The sequence below is a fragment of the Lonchura striata genome, chromosome Z (genome assembly GCF_046129695.1).
Source record: "Lonchura striata isolate bLonStr1 chromosome Z, bLonStr1.mat, whole genome shotgun sequence".
NCBI classification, from domain to species: Eukaryota; Metazoa; Chordata; class Aves; order Passeriformes; family Estrildidae; genus Lonchura; species Lonchura striata.
The window spans coordinates 31,811,493-31,831,967 of NC_134642.1; the positions used below are offsets into that span (position 1 = coordinate 31,811,493).

At 44.9% G+C, this 20,475-nt stretch overlaps 3 protein-coding genes across 3 annotated transcripts in view; all 3 read left to right on the plus strand.

The window, feature by feature from the left end:
- Positions 1 to 9,138, plus strand: part of DHX29 (DExH-box helicase 29) — a 28,956-nt gene extending 19,818 nt beyond the window's left edge. The window contains exons 22-27 of the mRNA XM_021534308.2: positions 1,336 to 1,472; positions 2,087 to 2,180; positions 2,910 to 3,212; positions 4,481 to 4,612; positions 6,152 to 6,248; positions 6,953 to 9,138. Coding sequence (XP_021389983.1) covers positions 1,336 to 1,472; positions 2,087 to 2,180; positions 2,910 to 3,212; positions 4,481 to 4,612; positions 6,152 to 6,248; positions 6,953 to 7,008 — 819 coding nt within the window. The 3' untranslated portion in view covers positions 7,009 to 9,138. The remainder of the gene's footprint in view (positions 1 to 1,335; positions 1,473 to 2,086; positions 2,181 to 2,909; positions 3,213 to 4,480; positions 4,613 to 6,151; positions 6,249 to 6,952) is intronic.
- An 899-nt stretch (positions 9,139 to 10,037) lies between these two features.
- On the plus strand, positions 10,038 to 11,437 carry CCNO (cyclin O). The gene is made up of 3 exons (XM_021534458.3): positions 10,038 to 10,280; positions 10,364 to 10,549; positions 10,695 to 11,437. The coding sequence occupies exons 1-3, from the start codon at positions 10,038 to 10,040 to the stop codon at positions 11,178 to 11,180; spliced, it is 915 nt and encodes a 304-aa protein (XP_021390133.1). The 3' UTR covers positions 11,181 to 11,437.
- Positions 11,438 to 13,188: 1,751 nt separating this feature from the next.
- MCIDAS (multiciliate differentiation and DNA synthesis associated cell cycle protein) lies at positions 13,189 to 16,335 on the plus strand. The gene is made up of 7 exons (XM_077790391.1): positions 13,189 to 13,501; positions 13,825 to 13,910; positions 14,223 to 14,280; positions 14,680 to 14,894; positions 15,018 to 15,128; positions 15,552 to 16,001; positions 16,114 to 16,335. Exons 1-7 carry the CDS (start codon positions 13,189 to 13,191, stop codon positions 16,333 to 16,335), a joined length of 1,455 nt encoding a protein of 484 aa, XP_077646517.1.
- The last annotated feature ends 4,140 nt before the right edge of the window (positions 16,336 to 20,475 follow it).

Sequence of the window (20,475 nt, forward strand, 5' to 3'; positions counted from 1 at the left end):
GGCTTGGGAGCTACTAAACTGTCAGGTTCAATTCTGTACCTGAGAAGATCATGGAACAGATCCTCTTAGAAATATAGAGGACAGGAAGGTGATTTCAAGACACCAGCATGAGGTTAACAAGTCCTGCTTGACCAACCCAGTGGTCTTCTGTGCTGGAGAGACTACATACTTGTTTATCTGTACTTCTGCAAAGCCTTTACAGTGGTCCCCCATCTAAACTGGAGAGGGATTGATTCAAAGGGACCTATTAGATGGATAAGAAAGTGGTTGTACAGTCCCCTCCAGAGGCTCATGGTCAAGGGCTCAGTGTCCTGATGCACATCAGTGACAAGTGGTGCCCTCAGAGGTCTATACTGGGACCAGAGTTATTTAATATCTTCATCAGTGACATAAGACAAAGGGATCAAGTGCCCCTTCAGCAAATTTGCAGATGACCCCAGGCTGAGTGGTGCTGCTGACACACCTGAAGGATGGGATGACATCCAAAGGGACCTGGAGAAGTGGATAGATGTGGAGCTAGGTGCTGGTGCTGCACCAGGGTCAGGAGAACCCCAGATACCAGCACACGCTGGGGATGAACAGATCCAGAGCAGCCCTGCCCAGGAGGACTTGGGGGCACTGTGGGTGAGAGGCTGCACATGACCCAGCCAGGAGCACTCACAGCCCAGAGAGCCAAACGTGTCCTGGGCTGCATCCAGAACAGCAGGGGAGGGAGGGGATTCTGCCCCTCTGCGGTGCTTTTATAAGGCTCCCCCTGTAGTGCTGGATCCAGCTCTGGCAGCTCCAACACAAGAAGGTTGTGGACCTGCTGAAGTGAGTCCAGAGTTTATCACAAAGATGATCAGAGAGAACTGGAGTACCTCTTTTTTGAGGAGATTGAAAGAAGTAGGGTTGTTCAGCATGGAGAAGAGGCTTCAGCATGACCTAATTGCAGCTTTTCAGTGTCTGAAGGGCATTGAAGAGGAACTTCCTAAAGGGGCATATGGTAACAGGACAAGAGGTTTGAACTGAAAGAGCATTTGGTTTGATTTGATATGAGGAAGAAATTCTTCACTGTGAGGGTGGTGAGACACTGGCACAAGCTGCCCAGAGATGTTGTGGATGTCCCATTGCTAGAAGTGTTCAAGGCCAGGTTGGGTGGGGCTTAGGCAGGGAAGATGTCCCTGCCTAAAGCAGGAGCTTGAAACTAGATGATTGTTAACTCAATGTAAATGATTTGCAGCTCAAGCCTATCATTCTAAGATAATCATAAGAGAAAATTTCAGGCTATTTGTTTTATGAACCTGTAAGCTTATAACAAGATAGTTCTAAGTGATGTGTACTGAAAAATTGCAGGCAACTTTGGCTGCTGTTATGACAGAAAAATCCCCATTTACTACACCTATTGGTCGAAAAGATGAGGCAGATCTTGCAAAATCATCTTTAGCTATGGCTGTTTCAGACCATATAACAATCTACAATGCTTATCTGGGGTAAGTGATAATTCTTCTATGCTCATAACTAGTAGCAGATAACACATAATGCAGTTATGTAAAGAATCCTTAATATCTCTTGAGCTGCTTTCATTTCAAGTTTTTTCTGTTCAGAGTAACAACAGATTGCCAAGTACTGTAACACAAATGGGTAGTTTCCTTAGTGTTGTGTTCTTCAACACCTTTTAGCTATGCTTGGAGACATACAGAGGTTTACTGTGTCAGTTTATCCTAGTGTTCAAAGTATTTTGTTTGCTGTTTGTGGTATTTTGACCAAAATATTTTATATTTGATAAAGCACAAATTTATAAAACGACATAGTGGTTTTTTCCTAAAGAGGAAAAAACTAAGTCTGAATTTTGTTTTGACTGTCAAGACAGAAATGTGTGGGGGTTGAGAGTAAATCACCTTGTATTTTTGTTAGTATCTATCATATCTACATTACAGACATGTTCTTTCAAGTGTCCTTAGACCAGGCAGAATTCATCTTCATTAAAACTTACTTTAGAGTGGAGAATGCTTGCCAAAACATTTTTCTTTTTAAACTTAATGCCTCTTCTGCTGTTATAGTCTTGATGGGTTTCTTTATGTGTAAGACACTATTTTTTCCGTAGGTGGAAAAGGGCCCAACAGGAAGGGGGGTATCGTGCTGAAATGACTTATTGCAGAAGGAATTTCCTTAATAGAACTTCACTGTTAACTCTGGAGGTAAAACTTATCTTTATGCTCTGTACTCATAAGTTATTTGATAAAATTTCCTTCTGAAAATATTGTTCCCTTTTGGAGAGATGATATATCACAATTGCTGTTTAGACAAGATGAAAGCAAGTGGAATTTAGGGACTGATGAAATGCACACTCTCAGTCAAGGTAGCTGTGTCTGTATTTGAGTTTTGGATATGCATACTTTGGTAAACAGCTTTGTAGTCAATGGCATTGGAGAAGCTAGGCCTTACTTTCATCAGAGAATCAAAACTTCATTAATTGAAATATTTATATTCTTGATATCAAATAACATATCTATTAGCAGTTAATTTGAAGGATGAGCCACAAACGTACATGAATGGCCTCTTATTTTTGGTGAGAAAATGTTTTAATTGATCTTTCTTTTTAAGGTGGGTACTGAGTACTTCTAAGCAGAACTGGATTTTTGATGCAAATGTATCTTTTCATTTTAACTGCAGGTAGAGATTTAGTATTTGCAGAATATATATTTCTGTATGTTTAATCATATATTCCAGATATTGTAATGTTATAAGTAATGTTTTTATCATAGAAATAGCTTGGATTCCAGTGTGGCTGCAGAAAATACAAGTGATCATTCTAGTAAGGGGCTTTCCCCTGGAGGGCATGAATAATTCAGATCAAGTGTTATTTCCCTTGTTGGAGTATGTAACTTTTTATATTCAAAACTTTACTAATACCATCCTAATTTCAGGATGTGAAGCAAGAACTCATAAGGGTGGTCAGAGCAGCAGGGTTTACAGCACCTTCAACACAATGCAGATGGGATGGAAATGGAGCCACGCAATCTCTATCTCTCAGTGAAATAGCTCTTCTTAAAGCTGTGTTAACTGCAGGGCTGTATGACAACGTAGGAAAAATACTGTATACAAAGTCTGTGGATATTACAGAGAAGCTGGCTTGCACAGTAGAAACTGCTCAGGGTAAAGCTCAAGTTCATCCTTCTTCCGTAAATCGAGACTTGCAGACATACGGATGGCTGCTTTACCAGGAGAAGGTAAGTTTCAAGATAGTGAATGTAAAGTAGTTTGTGCAAAGGTGGAGTTCTGCCTCTAGTATACTTCAAACTAGTCTATGTTATTTAATATCTAATTGTTTTATGTTAAAGATTCTTATTATCTAATTATTCTAATGATCCTAAAGTCCATGAAAGTGAGTCAACTGAGTGCTGAAGAAAAAGAAGGTGAAGCTGAAAATCATGAACAAATCTGTTTATCTGTTCATGGTGAAGCTGGTAGCTGTAAATGGAAGGCATTTTCTGTGTATCATTTAACTTAATAGTATAATTGATTTTTTAAAATACAGTCTTGTTGATTTTAGTAACACTTTATGCAATAATATGTAGTAGTAACTTCCCAAAATCTGCCTTGTTACTGTTCTGAGGTTTTGAAACTTGGTACTGAGATACACCAGTAATAAAATAAAAGAGCCAATTCTGTAATGGACAGATAAACTCCCTAAGTGAGTTGCATTTTTATCTTCTTTCCCCTTCAATTGAGAATCTTGTCAGCTATTTGCTAAATTGAAGTGTTTGTATTTAGTTATACTGCTGGTGCAACAAAAGTTTGGCAGTTGTTTAATGGCCAGATTTACTGTGGAGAAGCAGGAAGTATTAGACTTTTTAACGAATATAAAGTGGTAGTATTTTTTGAGAGTTGAAAATATTTCCTGATGCCCAAGAACAGCTAAGATAGGTATTTTTTTCCCACTTTTCATGAAATAATTTAAGCCTCCACTTTTGTATGAAGATGCACTCTTTTTGTGTCCATTCTTCCCACTACAACTCCTTCTACCTCATTCTGTCTTTTTCCAAGATGTTCCAAAGCGAGAAGCAGCACATGCTGAGCTCCCATACTTCATGCAGTGTGTGTGTACCACATTTATGCATATTCCCAAGAAGAATGTATAATGAAAGAGTTTTGCCTGCCTTTTGCTTCAGTAGTGTTACTACTTTTCGCGTTGCTCCTATGAAAACCACTAGGTTAATGTTATGTCTCTGTTTGAGCTTTAAGAAGATAACTGTGGCTTTAGCTAACTTCTAGCATATAAGTCTGTCACTTAGAGTGAGTTATTTTATGTGGTATAAGGCAGACAAATAGCTACTGATTGTTTACAATAAATTGTTTTGGTTGCATTTTGAAAAAGGAAAAAAGTGTATTTCTTGCTTGTAGAAGTAGCAATTAAATTTAGTGTTACAGAATGTAATGTGGTTTGCAATTTTTTTGTTGTTGTTGTTTTTAATTGTTGGTGTTTATTTATATGTAGGTGAGGTACGCCAAGGTGTATTTGAGAGAAACTACTTTAATATCCCCCTTTCCCATTTTGCTTTTTGGTGGGGATATAGAAGTCCAGCATCGCGAGCGTCTCCTGACAGTCGATGGTTGGATCCATTTTCAGGTGCATTGGAGTTATAAATAAATTGCCTTTGTGATTCCATGAGCTTTCATATTACATAATTGGTATATTAGCTTGGTTCAGACCACCGTATATGGGAGATGGAGACAAGAGAGAAGAAAGGGGGAGAGAATTTAAGATAATGATGGAAATTTTATATACATGTAAAGAAATCTTAATAAATCACACTCAAAAGAATAGACTTGCCATACATGGTGTGCAACAAATCTGTTCCCTCTCTCTTCAAGGAGAAAGTATTCTTTCAGAAAAGGTATTGAAAATGGATGCAGACTAAACTTTTTTTTTATAGAGCTTGTACTAAAAGCAGAGGAGTATACTGTTTTTATATTACTCTTTCTTATAATTTTACAGTCTTGTAACTATGTGTTTATCTTTAGTACACTACTATATATACTGTTCTATAGTGCAGACAGAATTGTTTGGGAAAAAAAAAATCGAAATTGTAAAACAGCTGCTTACTTGGGTTTGGGGTGTTTGGTTTTCTTGATTAAATTTTTTTCCTTTCTGCATGTATAAGTTTTACTTGGAAATTGGAAAATAGAGAGCACTTTCCTAGCATATCTTTGCAGACAAAATAGTTGTCATAAAAGTTCCTCTGTAAATTCTGGTAAATGGCAAGCAGTGGGTTTTGCTATCCAGGCAGCTATTTGTTATGATTTTCAGTGCTCCTTCTGTGCTCTGGGTCTTGTGCCCCTCTTTAAGACAACTATAACCAACAAAACAATTTTTTGCAGTCTGTTGATTCAAGTAAGCAGTCATCTAATTTAACTCTGATTATCCTGAGCAGGGAATTTTAATAATCCCTTGTGGATTTGTTAGAGATTTTTTTTTTTTTGGTCCCTGGATAACTACAGTTATGCAGTTGTTGTGCTAATCACATCTTACAGAGTGTTTCAGAATTTCTAATTTTCTACTGAGATGCTAAGCAAAATACCTTGCATTTTGTGCTTCTGCTACAGCAGCTACTTATTGTACCAAAGGCAGCATATAAATGAAATAAAGATTGAAATAGGGAGGAAAGGAGAAAATTAAATATTTTTGGGAGAGGGTTCAATTTTAGGTATCCAAATTCATGATGATATTTAGAAAAGGCTTGTGAATGCCTTGTCAGAAGGCCTGGCAGACCTCCCAAGAGGTAAATGGTGTAGCTGTTTTATTTCAGGTGTAAATGTAATTTGAACTTTGTTACCTTGGGGGGTAAAAAGGCAATTAATTGCTCAGCTTATTGGTAAAGTAATTATTTCCTCTTATGCTGGTTATGTGGGAACACATTATAAGTTACCCTTCTCAACTGCTGTTCTTCAGGCTTTGATACTGTGAACAGCTGGTACTTAAAGCTAAGGCATAATGTAAGCACAGTCATTTAATTAGTATACTATCCATCACAATTATCATTACCATTAAAAATCACATATTTTGCAGGGATCTTGTTATAAACTCCTATTTGTATGTAGGGTAATATTTTGATGTGTAGTTTGGTGTGAAATATCTGATGACTAAGTGTTTGTCTTTTCTTTATAGGCTCCTGTTAAGATAGCAGTGATTTTCAAACAGCTGAGAGTTCTAATTGAGTCTGTTTTGAAGAAGAAGCTTGAAAATCCCCAGATGTCGCTTGAAGGTAACTCTTTGTTAAATGGACTTTGTAGCGAAATTGAGGAATCAGTAGCACACTGCATCCTCACACAGTAGCATGTGTGATATGAAAGTTCCATTAAGAGGTGTCCAGAAAGTCATTTCTAACCCTGCATATATTGTTGTCTTGCCCCAGATGTACAAAGATCTGCTGTTTTAAAGATATCCCTGGTAACAGCATTCAAGATAGTGGTAGTAATGGTGAGACAAGCATCTCCAAGTGGAATTGAGGTTATGTGTGGAGAATCCTAGGCATGGATGATTTATCAGTGTTATGCAAGTTGTCTCAAAATCTGGGTTAAAAAATGTTGGTTCCCAAAAGTAGGGGATAGCGGAGCACAATTTAAAATTTGGATGCTGGATGTTCAGGAGCATGTTGTAGGTGGGGAAGAAAGGCAGTTCCTGTATGCTGATGTATAACCCACAACTTCCCCAATCTCATTTGAGGACTACTGAAATGGTCATCAGCAGTTCATCAAATAATTTTATGATAATGTACTGCGTACGTATGGTTTGTCTTTTTGCTTACCAGATAATAATCTCTTCTTTTGCTTTAGATTCTGGCATAGCCTAAAGCATTAAAATTTTAAGTTGCTGAGAGCTAGACTTCTCTTACGATTTTTGTAATTTTGAAAATCAGTTTTTAAGCTTTTCTTTTTTACACACTGTTTTTTTTTTTTTCTTTTCTAGATGACAAGGTCTTATACATCATCAAAGAGCTGATAAAAACAGAAAGTGGTAACTGAAATCAGAAATCAGTAACAAATCACAGCTTCAGTAATTGCAGGAGAAATATGCAAACCAACATTAATTGGAAGAATTTAAATTCTTAGTGTGGTTGATACCAGCCATGATGGGGATAGACTGCATGATTTTGCATAGGATCAGCCTTTCTTTTTATCAGTTTAAAGATGAACATTGGATATGTTTAGCCTTTACCATATATTTTATGCCATTTGTCCTGACTGAAAGATAACTGCAAGCAGTTTTTTTAAAATAGGAATTGTTCACAGCCATTTCTCTTTTTAAACTTAATATGCTAATCATATCATCAATACAGTGTGTACTGAACTCAGTTGAATAGAATTCCATGTATGCAAACTGAAGACAAATGTTTCTCATACAGGTTTCCTAAGTGATGATTTTTAAATTTTTTTTTGGAACTGTTATTTACAGTATTAAACCAAGACCTCTTAGAGGAGTCTTAATTTTTCTGTATGATTTACATTGAGAAGATGCTCTATAAGTATCTATAAGATGATAGCATGGACTGCCGTGAATGAGTGCTCAGCAAAGTGTGTACTGACCAGCAGCTTTTCCCACAGAGGATGTGCCTCTTCTCACATTTGTTCCTCCCTGTTTACCCTGATCCTTGCAATTCCTGCAACTGTACTAAATGTTGCTTTCCCTATTTTGTATGTTAAGTTTTGCATAGTTCTCCAGGTCCCCTTCAAGAGATGATCATGTGTTTTTTTTTCTCTTATTAATCAAAGTTCACATTGACCCTTTCTAAGGAAATACCAGAGAAGCTCCTAGTGGAAACTTCACTGGCTGTTCTCTCCTACCCTACTCACTCACGATGACTGGATTGTCTGTGTGAGCCTTTATTTCTTGTTTCTGTAATACTGAATAATCCTTAACTGAATTGCTTCATGAATCAGATGGTCTGATACATTCCACCTATCCACAGTGTTTCTAATTATGAACTGCAATTTTAGATTGCCAACTTAGTTTTCAAGAATAAGGAATATATTGGTAGGGAGGATTTGCCATTAAACAGTTGCAATTGAATAGGAACTGTCTTCACAGACAGAAGCACAGTGCAGATGACAACTTTTGTTTAATCTGAAAAATTGAAGATTTTATACAGCAGAGGTTAATCACGTACAGAAAGGGCACTCAGGCAATTGAATGCATAAAAATGCAAAATATGGAGCCTATCCATTTAGATTATCCTAGTGGGACTGAGATTGCTGTCCAGTTGGTGCACACTAGCTTACAGCAGTTCTGGAAGAGGAAAGCTGTTTGCTAACAGCTCTAAAGGAACAGGGATCATATCTGTTATTGTTTTATGCATTATGATAATGTAGTGGTAGTCCTGATTTCATAGGAGACAGGAATTGACATTTATGGGTTTTTTGCAACACATTTATGCAAGGAAGCATTTGAACAGGAAGTTTTAATCTTAGACCTTAAGATCTCAACTTTTACTTCAGTATTCCCACACTGAAATAAAAATTTTCAAATTATATTAATTGAAGATATAAACTAAATCTGTACCCTAAACAAACTTCCTAGGTTTTGTTTTGGTTGGTATGTTTTATTTGTATCCTTTGGAAATGGAAAGTAGAAAAGCATCTTGGTAATTCAGTAATTAGCAAGTTGCTTTTTCTTTTGGATTTGAATTTTGCAAATGAATTGTTGGTCTTAAATGGTTAAATCCTAGGGAAAGTGTGAATTGTGTTTGAGTTCTTCTCCCTTATTATGATGAATAAGAGGTTTTTTCCATTTATAAGTGGTAATGTTGAATTCAGAGTTATTCCTTGTGTTTCTCTAGCATGCTGTGCTTTGTGATCTTCTAAATAAATAACTGAAATAAATTAAGGGGATATATTGTAGTAACTGGGAAATTGCACGATCTTCTGTGTGAGCAACAGTTTTCTGTAAAACAAATTAAAGCGATCACACTGTGGTGTACAGATAAGCACATTTATCTTAAAAAAAAAACAAAAAAAAAAAAAAAAAGAAAACCCAGATGCTACACTGGCTTTCTGCTTCTGCAGTCTACGTGAGCAACTCTTGTGCCTGTACTCTTTTGGGTGGATGAACTTCCTCTTTTGTTCTATTTATTTAATAAAGACTTCTGATAACAACGATGTGTTATTTTTCTCAAAGCATTTGTCAGACACAAGACCATTCAGTATCTCTGGATCTTAGCTGTGGCCTGAAATGTGTTATTTCTTTCTGTTAAAGTTAGCATGTTCTCCTGGTCTCTGACCTCACCTTAGAAAGGAGTTCCTGTTCCTGCCATTCATGTGGTAGAATTCCCACCTCCTCCCTTTTACTTCTATCCCCTCCTTGGCTTCTTTAAGCTCTTGCCATCTTTCCCAGTGCTTAACCCAGAAGAGGTTTTCTTTCTCTAGGTCTTTACACATCTACAGCACACAATAAATGGGTGGTTGGAGTGCAGGACTGTTGTAATTTCCCTGCATTCAGCTGTTTAAAATAGTGACCCATCACATAAATAGTCAATGGATGAAAGTGTAACTGAGACCCTGATTGCATCGTGAGCTCCGGCATTCCTGGCTCTCTCCCCTGCTTTCCTCCTGTGCTGTTTCTGGTGACCTGCACTGGAAGTGTTACTTATGGGCAGTGATAAGTCGCTGTTAAAGTTTACGAGGTTCTGAGTTGAACTGCTAGGAGCTGGAGAGACGCCTGCGTTGGTAATGGCAAAAATCGATGCAGCAGCTTCAGCTGGGTTGACGGCACTGATACCTGGTTTGCTCTCTGTGCCGCGCGAGAGCGAGGAGGCCGTGGTCGGGGGCTCATATGGCGACTCCACCATAGCCTTCTGGCCCGAGGGCAAGCGGCAGAGAAGAGAGACGTTTCGGTGGCTGGGATTTTGTTTTGGAGACGGTGGTCCCCTAAGTGCCCAGACGACGGGACGGGCGGGGCGGGGTGCCCGGGAGGCGGGCCATGACAGCTTTGGCGGCCACCGCTCCGCTCAAATAGCCCGCGCCGCGACCAGAGCGGACCTGGCACGGCCGCCCACCCCATGGTGACGGCGGCGAGCGTGCGATGCGGCGGCACTCCGGAGCGTCGGGGGCCCGGCGGCTCCCCTGGGGGCTGCCCGCGGCGCCCGGCACGGCGGCGGCGCCTGGGGACGGGGACGGCGGCGGCGGGAGGGAACGCTCAGGAGCTGCAGGCTTTCCGCGACTACGGAGAGAGCTGGTACCGCTCCCGCAAGGGGCTGGAGAGCCGCTTCCAGCCGCGGGAGCCGCTCGCCCGGCAGCCGCAGGTGGGGGCAGCGGGGCCGGCGGCGGGGAGAGGGCGGGGGAGCCCGGAGTCGGCTCCGCCTGATCCCCGCTGCCTGTGCCGTAGGTGACGGCAGAGGCGCGCTGCAAGCTCGTCAGCTGGCTCATCCCCGTGCACCGGCATTTCGGACTCTCCTTGGAGGCACTCTGCCTGGCCGTCAACATCCTCGACCGCTTTCTCGCCACTACCCCAGTGGCCGCCGACTGCTTCCAGCTCCTGGGGGTAACAGCACTGCTCATCGCCTGCAAACAGGTAGGGGCGGCCCCGGCTGCCCCGCCACCGGCGGTGGCGGCCCGCTGAGCCCAGCCTGAGTGGGCCACACACGGGCCGGGCTCCGCGCCAGCTTTCCCGCACTGCTTCCCGGCGGAAGCGTCCTCACTCCTGTCCCCACCCGCAGGTGGAGGTGCACCCTCCTAGCGTGAAAGAGCTCCTCTCCCTCTGCTGCGACGCCTTCACTCGCCAGCAGCTCCGCAATCTGGAGTGCATCGTCTTGCATCGCCTGAACTTCGACTTGGCGGCGCCCACCGTCAGCTTCTTCCTGGAGCACTTTAGCCAGGTGCGGCTGGAGGCTCGTGGGGCCAACGCGGGGGAGGCGGCAGACGCCCGGAGCCTGGCGGCGGGCGTCGCGGAGCTCAGCCTGGCTGACTATGCCTTCACCAAATACGCGCCCTCTCTGCTGGCCGCCAGCAGCCTGGGGCTTGCGGACCGGCTCCTGCGGCACTGCAGCCCCCTGGACCTGCGAATCAGTGGCTACCCGGAAGAGCTCCTGCGGGACTGCATGGACCAGCTTCAGCTCCTGGTGTCTCTGAACGGGCGGTCCCTGTCTCTCCTGCTGCCATCGGAGGTGGCCCAGAAGTGCCCCTGGCTTGGGGATGACCGCTGACAGCGGGTGGTGGTGGGGACGGCTCTGGCTCGGCGTTTGTGCTCCACAGAGTCGGTGCAGTCTGATCCACTAAACCTTAATGTCACTGGTGCTTAAAAATTAGATGGCGTCTTGCAAATGATTTTATGTGTCATGTCATCTGCACTGTCCCTTTGCTGTATTTTGTTTAAGTCCAGCATGTAAATAATTTACTGAATCTCACGTACTGTGTTATTTAATTGGAGGGTGGTCCATAAAGATGACGTTGTAAGGACCAACTGAATGCTGAATCTTTTTTGCTTGTTACCTCTATACGTTTATTTGCTGGCGGTGTGCCAACACAGCTGGGAGAGGAAACACATTGGCACATAACGAATTCACCCTGTCAGTTAACTCAATCCCCCACAAAATAAAAATGCCCAACAGTGTCATTCCCTGTGATACCTATATAACTTGAGTCTAAGTTACAAGACATTTATACATCTTGCGTTATAAGATACCAATATAACCCGAATCATGACTTTCTACACAATGTAATAGCCAGTATATGGTTCACTAGTTGCTTAATGCATAATTAAACAGAAACTCACCAGGTGAATAGTTTCAAAAATAGGTAAGTAGTTTAAAAAATAGACAGGTATAACTATACTGAGAAGCAGCAGGATGTACTAAATAGTAATTAGCAAATGTAAAGCAAATTAGCCACAAAATGAAGAATTTAGACCACTTAGATACAAAACCAAGGAACACCATAACAGTGCATGCTCTGAAGACAAATTTGAAAAGTTCAGGTGTGAGGAACACCTTACGCCTTCATTGAAGAAGACCTTTAAGACCACCTAAATTGGGGAAGCACAAGCACAGTACAGAAGAACAATTTATAACCATGAGATAACATTATGTAAATCAGTTCCTGTGCATATATGATGACATTATAATGATGTAGCAATATTAAGCAATACTTACTGTATAAATAAACCACAACACTTGAAAAAGGTGGGTGAGTTAGGTGAAGAAATCCCCCTCATCTCCAATTAAAAAGTACCTGCTCTATGGTCAGTCTATGGGGTTTTATTTCACCCGTTTCAAACCGACTGGCTTGGTCATGGCTCAGAGGGAAAACAAAAATAGATACATTGACGTAAGTGTCGGAAAACAGTGTAGAATAATAACAAGAGCTGGGTTGGTTTGTTTGTTTATTTAGTTTTCTAACAGGTCTATAATCCAGATGCACGCTCCTGAGTAGGTTGGCACATTCAAAGGCAGAAAACACTCATAGTGTTGTAAAATACTTAATTTTCTTTATGTGTATCTGCGAACAAAAGTAGTGTTAAAAGACATAGACATCTTGAGCTGCCCTAGGGAGTGCTCACCTTTCAGCGCAGGGGGAACCCGGACGCCGGGCGGCGCTCCAAGTTCTGCCTGCCGTCAGGTATTGAGGCAGAACGGGCAAACCTTGTCCACGCTGCTGTTATAAAAAATACCTACAAGACCACCACTGGGGAATAAAGGGCAACTCAACCTCCGCCAACCCCGTCGGTGATTTCAGCTGGACATGCCGTAGCAGCGGGTAAGACCCGCTGCCGACGCGAGGATATCCGCTCCCGGTGCGCGGATCGGTGCATTCAAGATGCCATGGACAGGATTTTTTTTCCTACGTAACATACCCCCCCACCCGGCCCCCCCCGTTCCCCGTGGCTTTCAACACAGACGGACCCTACCTCTTAGAGAGCTTTAACAAACACCATTATGAAAACCAGCCCAGCCCCCAGGCTGGCGCCCGCGCTGCCCGGCAGAGATCCGCGGGGGTGAGCACGGCACCGAGCTGCTGGGGGCACGGCGGCCGAGGTGGCGGGCCGGCAGGCAGCGCCTCTCCTCCAGTTTCCCTCCGGGGCAGCCCCTCGGCCCGCCCAGGCTCCACAGGCGCGGGGCCGGGTTCCGCGGGCGCGGGAGCCGGCGGCGCGGCCCAGGGAGGTGGCGGGAGGTTTCGGCGCCCCGGAGAAGTGAAGGCGGGCGGGCAGCCCCCGCCATGGCCGTGGTCCCCGCGCCCCTGCTCGCGGGGCGGCGCCGAGCGGCACGGGGGGCGGAGGGCGCCCGCCGGCACCGGAGCTGGAGCCGAGGCCGGGGCCGCGGCGCCAGCATGGAGCAGGGCGGCCGCCGCCGAGCCTTCGGCAGCATCTGCCCTAACACAGTCCAGGGCCCGCCCGCCCGCCTAGCCAAGAAGCCGGCCCGGCCCGGCGGGGGCACGGTGTGGACGCCCCCGGCCGCCCTGAGCCCTCGAGCTCCCCCGCCCCGTCCGCGCCGCAGCGGCGCCTCTCCGGCCGCCGCCGCGCCCGCCCTGGGTGAGTCAGCCTGCGGCGGACAGCCTTAACCCCCTGGCGTGTACCCTTCCCCGTTCCTCCTTCTGCGCCCCTCTGGCGTCCCCCACCGTGCTCCCCAGTCTTGATACCCCCACCTTACCCTCCACTGTATTCCCCGGCCATGACCTCTCTCCATGAATCCCTCTGTATCCTCCTTGGTGGCTTTGCATACTGTTTCCCAGTCTTGTATTCCCTGGCCGTGCACATCGAAGATGCTCCCCAGACGTGCTTCTCATTTTGCCATGCTCCATTCGCTACGTCCACCTCTGCCCGTGCTACTCATCTTTGTCTCTGACTGTCCCCAGTGCTCAGCACCATCAACTGGCAGGATTTGACAGCCTCTGCCCCCATGCTTCCCACCACCCCAGCTGGCCTTGTGACCCTGCAGCAGGTAAACCTACTGTTCAGAGAAGCCTAGGCTGCTCTTTGCACCTGAAGGGGGTAGCTCTCTCAAGCAGATGGATGCTAGCAACTTCCCTAGCCTCAGGTTTCCCATCTGAGAAATGGGCACAGCAGAGGACAGCATCTTGTCCCATGTGTCAGATGGGTTGCAAGTGGCAAGGGGATGGTGCCTGGGGGTGCTGGAATTGTGATGAGGTGCTGAGCACAGGTAGCAGACACTGTTGAAACAGTATGGTGAGTGGTGTAGGCAGGTCTGAGCCCTGAGCCCTGCTCACTGTATCATTTCCTTCACCCCTGGCAGGGTCCCTGCTTCCAGGATGGGCCAGAGTTTGATTTCCAGGAATTCAGGGATACTGTCGGTGATTTTATACCTGGCAAGTAGATGTTTTTCCTTACCTGAGCCAAATGTACCTGTGTGTGCACATCTGCAGTCATGCTGCATTCAGATTCCTTTTTTGCTTTGCTTTTGGAATTTTAGATGCCCACTCACTGTGTTTGTCCCACCATGGGGTAGTCTGTGAGATAGTGCATTCCTGCTCACTTCCTTAGAGACTTGAGCTGTCGCTGAGTTTTTTCACACAGGAGACAAATTAAATCCAAACAGATTCAGGGTGCACAGCTCTCTAGAGTAAAAGCATTTCAGAGGGACATGCCCAGAGTGAACATCCAGAGGGGTGTTTAGAACCAGAATGGTATGCTGGGGTTGGGGAGAACAGACATTAATAGCTCCACTTAACACTTGTGGCTATTCCTTCCAGATGTATCCACCTTAATGCCACCACCACTGGACTGTACTGACTATGATTTCTCACTTGGTGAGGAGGTGACTTTTGGGCCCTGCACTCCGCAGCTGCAGAGCAGCACACTGGTGCAGATTCCCCCACAGAACCTGTCTTCCCCTGAGCTGTGCTGGAGGGACCTGGCTGACCAACACCAGAAAGCACTGGGAGATGCCCTGGAAGCAAACAGCCAGGTAGAGACCCTGAAGCCCCCAGCCTGCACTGTGTTCTGTTGCATCCTGTTGAGGCAACTGCAGGGCAGGCTCCTGGACGATGTGGCTGTCTCAACCACCCTTTTCCTCATTTGTCCTTTGCAGCTGCAGGAGACCCTCACGCAGAAGCAAGAAGAGCTGGTGACACTGAGGGAGAGCAACGTGCAGCTGAAGGAGCTGGCAAGCCAGGCCAGGCAGCTGGCTGCTGTCCTTGATGTGAGTGCTGCTCACCATATGGCCTGCCTGCCCCACGGCCCATCTTGTCCCTGGGGGACAGTGTGATGTCGGGAGCAGAGGAGAATAGGGTGCAGGGCGAGGCAGCATGGGGTGGGACAGGGCCTGGGTTGGGGGGAGATGTGGAATGGGATTGTGAAGTGTGGTGTTTTGGGCATCGTGTGGTGCAGAACAGGGTGGTGTGGGGCAGAGGGCAACGTGGATTGGTACGTGGTGTCGGGTAAAGCAGTGCGGGGTGGAGCAGGGCAGTGGGGGTCGGTCAGCATGGTACGGCTCGGGGCAGGGCAGCGAGGTGTGGGAGGGGGCCATGCGGTATGGGATGGAGCAGTGGAGAACAGTGTGGTGCGGAACAGGACGGGGCTGTGCGGCGCAGATCTCGGAACTCGCGCTCCCTCTCGCCGGCAGACGCTGATGCTCCCGCAAAGCGCCGAAGAGACAGTCCCTCTTCCTCATTTTCATCCTTTGCCTCCTCCTCCCGCCGCTGCTGCCGCCGCCGCAGCCCCGGCCGGGACCAGCCTGGAGGACGCGGAGGGCGTGGACGCCATGCTGCGGGCTGTGTCGGAGAAGTGCCGCGCCGCCCTGCGAAGCCTGGGGGGCAGCGCGGGGGACAGGTCGGGGGGCAGCCCTGGGGGCAGCCCCACCGCCAAGCGGCCGCGGCCGGACCCGCGCCTGCACGGCGCCTTCCGCGGGCTGCGCACCGGCCGCGCCTCCCCGCGCCCGGCCGGCCGGGAGCTGGAGGGGGGCGGCAGCCTGCGGGCGGCGCTGGGGGAGGCGGGCGCCATCCGCACCCTGGCCTTTCCGCAGGGAAACGCCTTCACTCTGCGCACCGCCGCCGGCGGGCACCGCTTCCGATGGGTGCCGCGCTGAGACCCCCGCGGCTCCGGGCACCTGTGTCCCGGGCCTGTGCAGAGTGAGGCTGGCGGCACACCCCACACGTCGGCACGCTCCCCGTTTTCTCTTGGAAAAGGGATATTCTCGCTTTCCCCCCGCGCTGCCGGGGAAGCGACGAGCGCTGCAGAGGCCACCGTGCCCCAGCGAGGGTCCTGCGCCGCAGGCTTCGCACACCGTGCCGCCGTGGCTCCTGGCCCGGCAGCTTGCCACCAGTAGCTTGCTAATGAAAGTAGAAATTAAACGAAGACCTGCCCGGTTTTATCCAGACGTTTTTAGTCAGCTGAGCAGACAAGTGTAGCTGACAGGACTGTGGTTGGAATTGACCAGTGTGAAAGCAGAGTGATCGTCCCAGCTGGTTAAACAGCTGCTCCATCGTGGAATTTTACACCCACAATGTTTACAAAGTGCACTTGTGTCGTTCATGTGTGCAACTGTATGTGTATATTTGTACATGTTATGATGATTAAATGGTGCTTAAAATTGACATTTTATTTGTACAGATTTACTGTAAACTTAATTTTGCATCAGGTATGCATATTTAATTAGAGCAGAGATAACAGAAAACATCTCTGACAGAATAAAGATAAGTTTTAGAATAAAACATGCTACTTTTAACATTAGTTAGTGGTACTAACTTCCGTAAAGAGAAATGTAAATAATAACAAATTAAAGGAGATGTATAGAATGTGCTGCTAGAAATATATTTATAGCCTAACACCATAACCATGTTGCAAACCAAACACTTTTTATCAGAGTGTATCTGTGTGTCTGATGATGCTCCTATGAGTCTCACTGAGAAACATTTCATTTCATCCACTAGTTTGAAGTTACTGCTTTTGCACCATTCAGCTTTTCCAGTATCCTTGCATAGGTCCATGCACATTAACAGCAGTCCAACTGTGACAGGCCTGTATGATGGCTAATGGTGACAGCACATCATCACCTCAGTGGATTTCCTAGGGGAGTTGAAACCCTGCACATACTGTTGTGCTTTTGGTAAGCAGAGATGTATTTGGAAGGAGAGTGGTTGTTGTTGCCAGCACATCATGTAGTTGTATGGCTGCTAGGAGACCGCAAAAGTGGTCATTGAGTATCTGAGATCCTTCACGTCTGCAGCACTGACATTTTTCTGGCAGGAATGGTGCTGAAGTCCTTTCTGGGATGCTATGGGCTCAACCCTGGGATGACTTCAGAAACATTTACATTTTTGCAGAAGACCCTTTGCCACTTTGACCAAAATCCTGCATGAAAGCTCTGGTTTGACAGCAGACAGAAGAGACAAATCCTTCCTGACTGCACTGTATTCAGCAGGGAATAAATTAATAACAAGACATAGCATACATATACAATTATGTAATGCTCATAAGAATATTATGAAGAAATTTCTGTGTCACCTCAGAAATAAAGTGACACACTAAAAGTGTACACTTCTTGTAGGATGCAACAATGAAATAACCACCCTGCTGGATTGTGAGTACTGTTGATCTTGCTGCTACTTCAAGTATTTTTGAATTACAAATATATTTTTACACACTTTTTCAGTGAACTTGCTATGGCATTTCCACTGATTACTTTTACTCATAGTTTTTTATGGTAAGAGAATCCTTGATTAATTTTGAGATGTAATCTAAAAGTAATAGAAAATTGTCATAAATGGACTTTTAAATCTATTTAATTTGAAGACCTATTAATCAGAAAGGCTGAAAATTAGTTAATGATAACAAGATGTTTCTGAGTGAGACTCACAGGAGCATCATCAGACATACAGATATACACTGATAAAAAGTGTTTGGTATGCGACATGGTCATGGTGTTAGGCTATAAACATATTGTTAGCAGTACATGATATAATTTCCTTTAATCTATAAAAGTTTATTTTGAATTGATACTTATCCATCCACTTCCATGCAGGAGCTGCATTAAAAATGGGTGAAGTTCTTGCACAGATTAATGTGAGAACCCCAGCCTTGCTTGGGGGTCTCATGTGGTGGTGAAATTCCTCCTCCAACCCGTGCTTCCAAAGAAAAACTCCGCAGGCTTTGGCTGTTCGGTCTCAAGGCAGTTTATTGCTAGTTATCTAACAGATTATGTTCTTGGACTGCGGCTATTTGATCAGCGGCCTGGGTAGAGGCACACACACACACTGACATCATCTCTATCTGCTGTCTTCTTCGTCTCTCTCCCCGCCCAGGGCTGCTGCTATCTTTTATAAGATATATTACGTATAACATGTTTACAATTATTCCCCAATACCTACTACCTACGTTGCCAAGTGTTTTTCTACTCTAAACCAATCTGTGAGTGCCAACATCACCAAGAACATGGAGGTAAGGAAGAAGAAAGAAGAAGGATGGGTTCAGCCCACTTTCCTCCATCTTAGAACTTCTGACCCCCATGTACAAAGTAAAAACCCCCCTGTACATGCACTAAAACCCCCCTGTACACTACCAAAAAATATTTCCCTCTACTTTGTGACTACATTTACTATACTATCTAGCCTTTTGTGACTGCTTGTTCCACCTTCAAAGTTGGTAATTCATTCCATGGTTCAAACTCGAAATCACAGCTAAATCCAGCTGCCTGCTGGGGTCCAGACTGCGTCTGACCACGGCCTGGAACCTCCAAAGTGTCTGAGAGACATTTTGAGTTCCCACATCTTAGAAGGACTCCTGTCAGGCAGGAGTTGATGGGATCATAGGGAATGAAGCCAGGTCCCTTGACACCCATGTTTCATGCTTGTTTCATCAGAAGTTGACCTTGGAGAAGCTGGAAGTCTACCTCTAGGATGAATCATATCAAATTTTTGCTTTATTTTGTGTTTTTATATTTTATGCTTATTGTCTGGGAGAGGATCTGTGCAGAGAGAGCCCCTGGACATGCAGGTGTGGTGAACTAAAGAATGTGCTGGTTTGAGGTTTATGCTCACTGTGATTTTCTCTCTCTGGTGGTGCATTGTCCATGCAATTTGTGAAGGGAGCAAGTCAACACCACAGCAGAAATAAAGTAAAGTAGATGCAATAACATTTCATGAACTTTTTACCTGCTCATATTAAGTAACCATTCTCCACCTTTCCCTTCCCTGCTGGTGCCAAGCCATGAGATGTGTGGCTGTGGAAGTCTGATGGTACAGAATTCCAGACAACTGGGATATTGTGAGGTGAAAGAAAAAATACCTTTTAATTTGGGGGTGCCAGGGTGAGGGTTTACTGAGTTTATGTGTTGGAGACAAGTACACCGATTTAATATATGCTTTGTCTGGGATTTTTTTTTTAACGGGTAAGATCTTTAGGTGTCATTTAAAAGAAAACACCAGACCTCAAGGGACAACTTGATTCAAATTACATTCTAGAAAGACAGCTAACTTCTAGTAAGTAGATGCATATTAATTAAGTCAGTAATTTTAAGGATGGAAAGGGCAGAAGAGATCTGGATAGAGTTATTTAGAAATGGCATGAGGTTTTTGTTATAGCTAGAATTTATAAAAGCATTTTTTTACCAGCAATGTTGCTCATCCCTTGATCAAAAAACAATATTCAACACTGAGTGTCAGCATGGCATTTTACAGCAGGGCTTGTCAGGGTTGTTCAATGGATCCTAAAGAGAAAATATTGCCCATTCACAAGTCTGAGCTATTGTCCACATGCCAGTAATAGATGTGTTCTTGCTTTGATGTTCATTATCAAGTTGTATGTAAACACAAGCAAACATTTGGTGTCATTTAATTGCTCTGGTCACTGTTTTTGAAGCACACAGGTTCATGCAACTCCCATTAATATTCCATCACAAAGATGCAACTGATGTTCTTGCTGATTTGCCACAGATCCTGTGTGGTGGCAGGCAGGCATTGAGGTATTGAGGTGGCTTGGGCTTTTGGTGATCACGTAGAGACCAGACTCTAACATAACTATCATGTGATAACAGCAGTACTAAACTACTCCTGTTGACTCCTCAGTGATGGCAGAGAGATTGAATATCACTGATATTTATTCCCTTGTTTTCCTGAATATTTTTCTAAATAAAAATACCCCTGTGTCTAACTTCTAGAAAAAGGCAAACATTTTTCAGTTATTTTTATATGACAGCAGCAGCACTCTCTCTTCATCTTTTCTAAACATTGACTTCTGGTCAGCAGCCATTATTTGTATTTTGCATTGCACAGCCTCAACAAACAACTAAAGCTAATGAGGTCAAAAAAGGCTGTAGTTTGCTTTGGCAAAACTATTTCATAGCTGCAGCAAAATCAGTCTTAAAGTCTGCCTTGCACTTAGCACCTGTTCAAACTCTGATAGCAAGTGACTATGTTCAATATTTATATCTTAAATAAAATACTATGAAAAAAATCAGTAAGAGTCTTCAAGATTTTTCATGTGTTTATGAAACAGTCTGGGATAACCAGGGAGAGAGTGTCCAGGGTTAAGTCCACCCGTCGATCACAAGC

Bases quoted from the DNA above. Each gene is read 5' to 3' on its own strand.
- CCNO (XM_021534458.3), top strand. From the start codon at position 10,038: ATGGTGACGGCGGCGAGCGTGCGATGCGGCGGCACTCCGGAGCGTCGG. The intron at 10,281-10,363 runs GTGGGGGCAGCG...CCTGTGCCGTAG, and splicing joins CGCTCGCCCGGCAGCCGCAG to GTGACGGCAGAGGCGCGCTG. The intron at 10,550-10,694 runs GTAGGGGCGGCC...CCCCACCCGCAG, and splicing joins TGCTCATCGCCTGCAAACAG to GTGGAGGTGCACCCTCCTAG.
- MCIDAS (XM_077790391.1), top strand. From the start codon at position 13,189: ATGGCCGTGGTCCCCGCGCCCCTGCTCGCGGGGCGGCGCCGAGCGGCA. The intron at 13,502-13,824 runs GTGAGTCAGCCT...GACTGTCCCCAG, and splicing joins CGCCGCCGCGCCCGCCCTGG to TGCTCAGCACCATCAACTGG. The intron at 13,911-14,222 runs GTAAACCTACTG...CACCCCTGGCAG, and splicing joins GCCTTGTGACCCTGCAGCAG to GGTCCCTGCTTCCAGGATGG.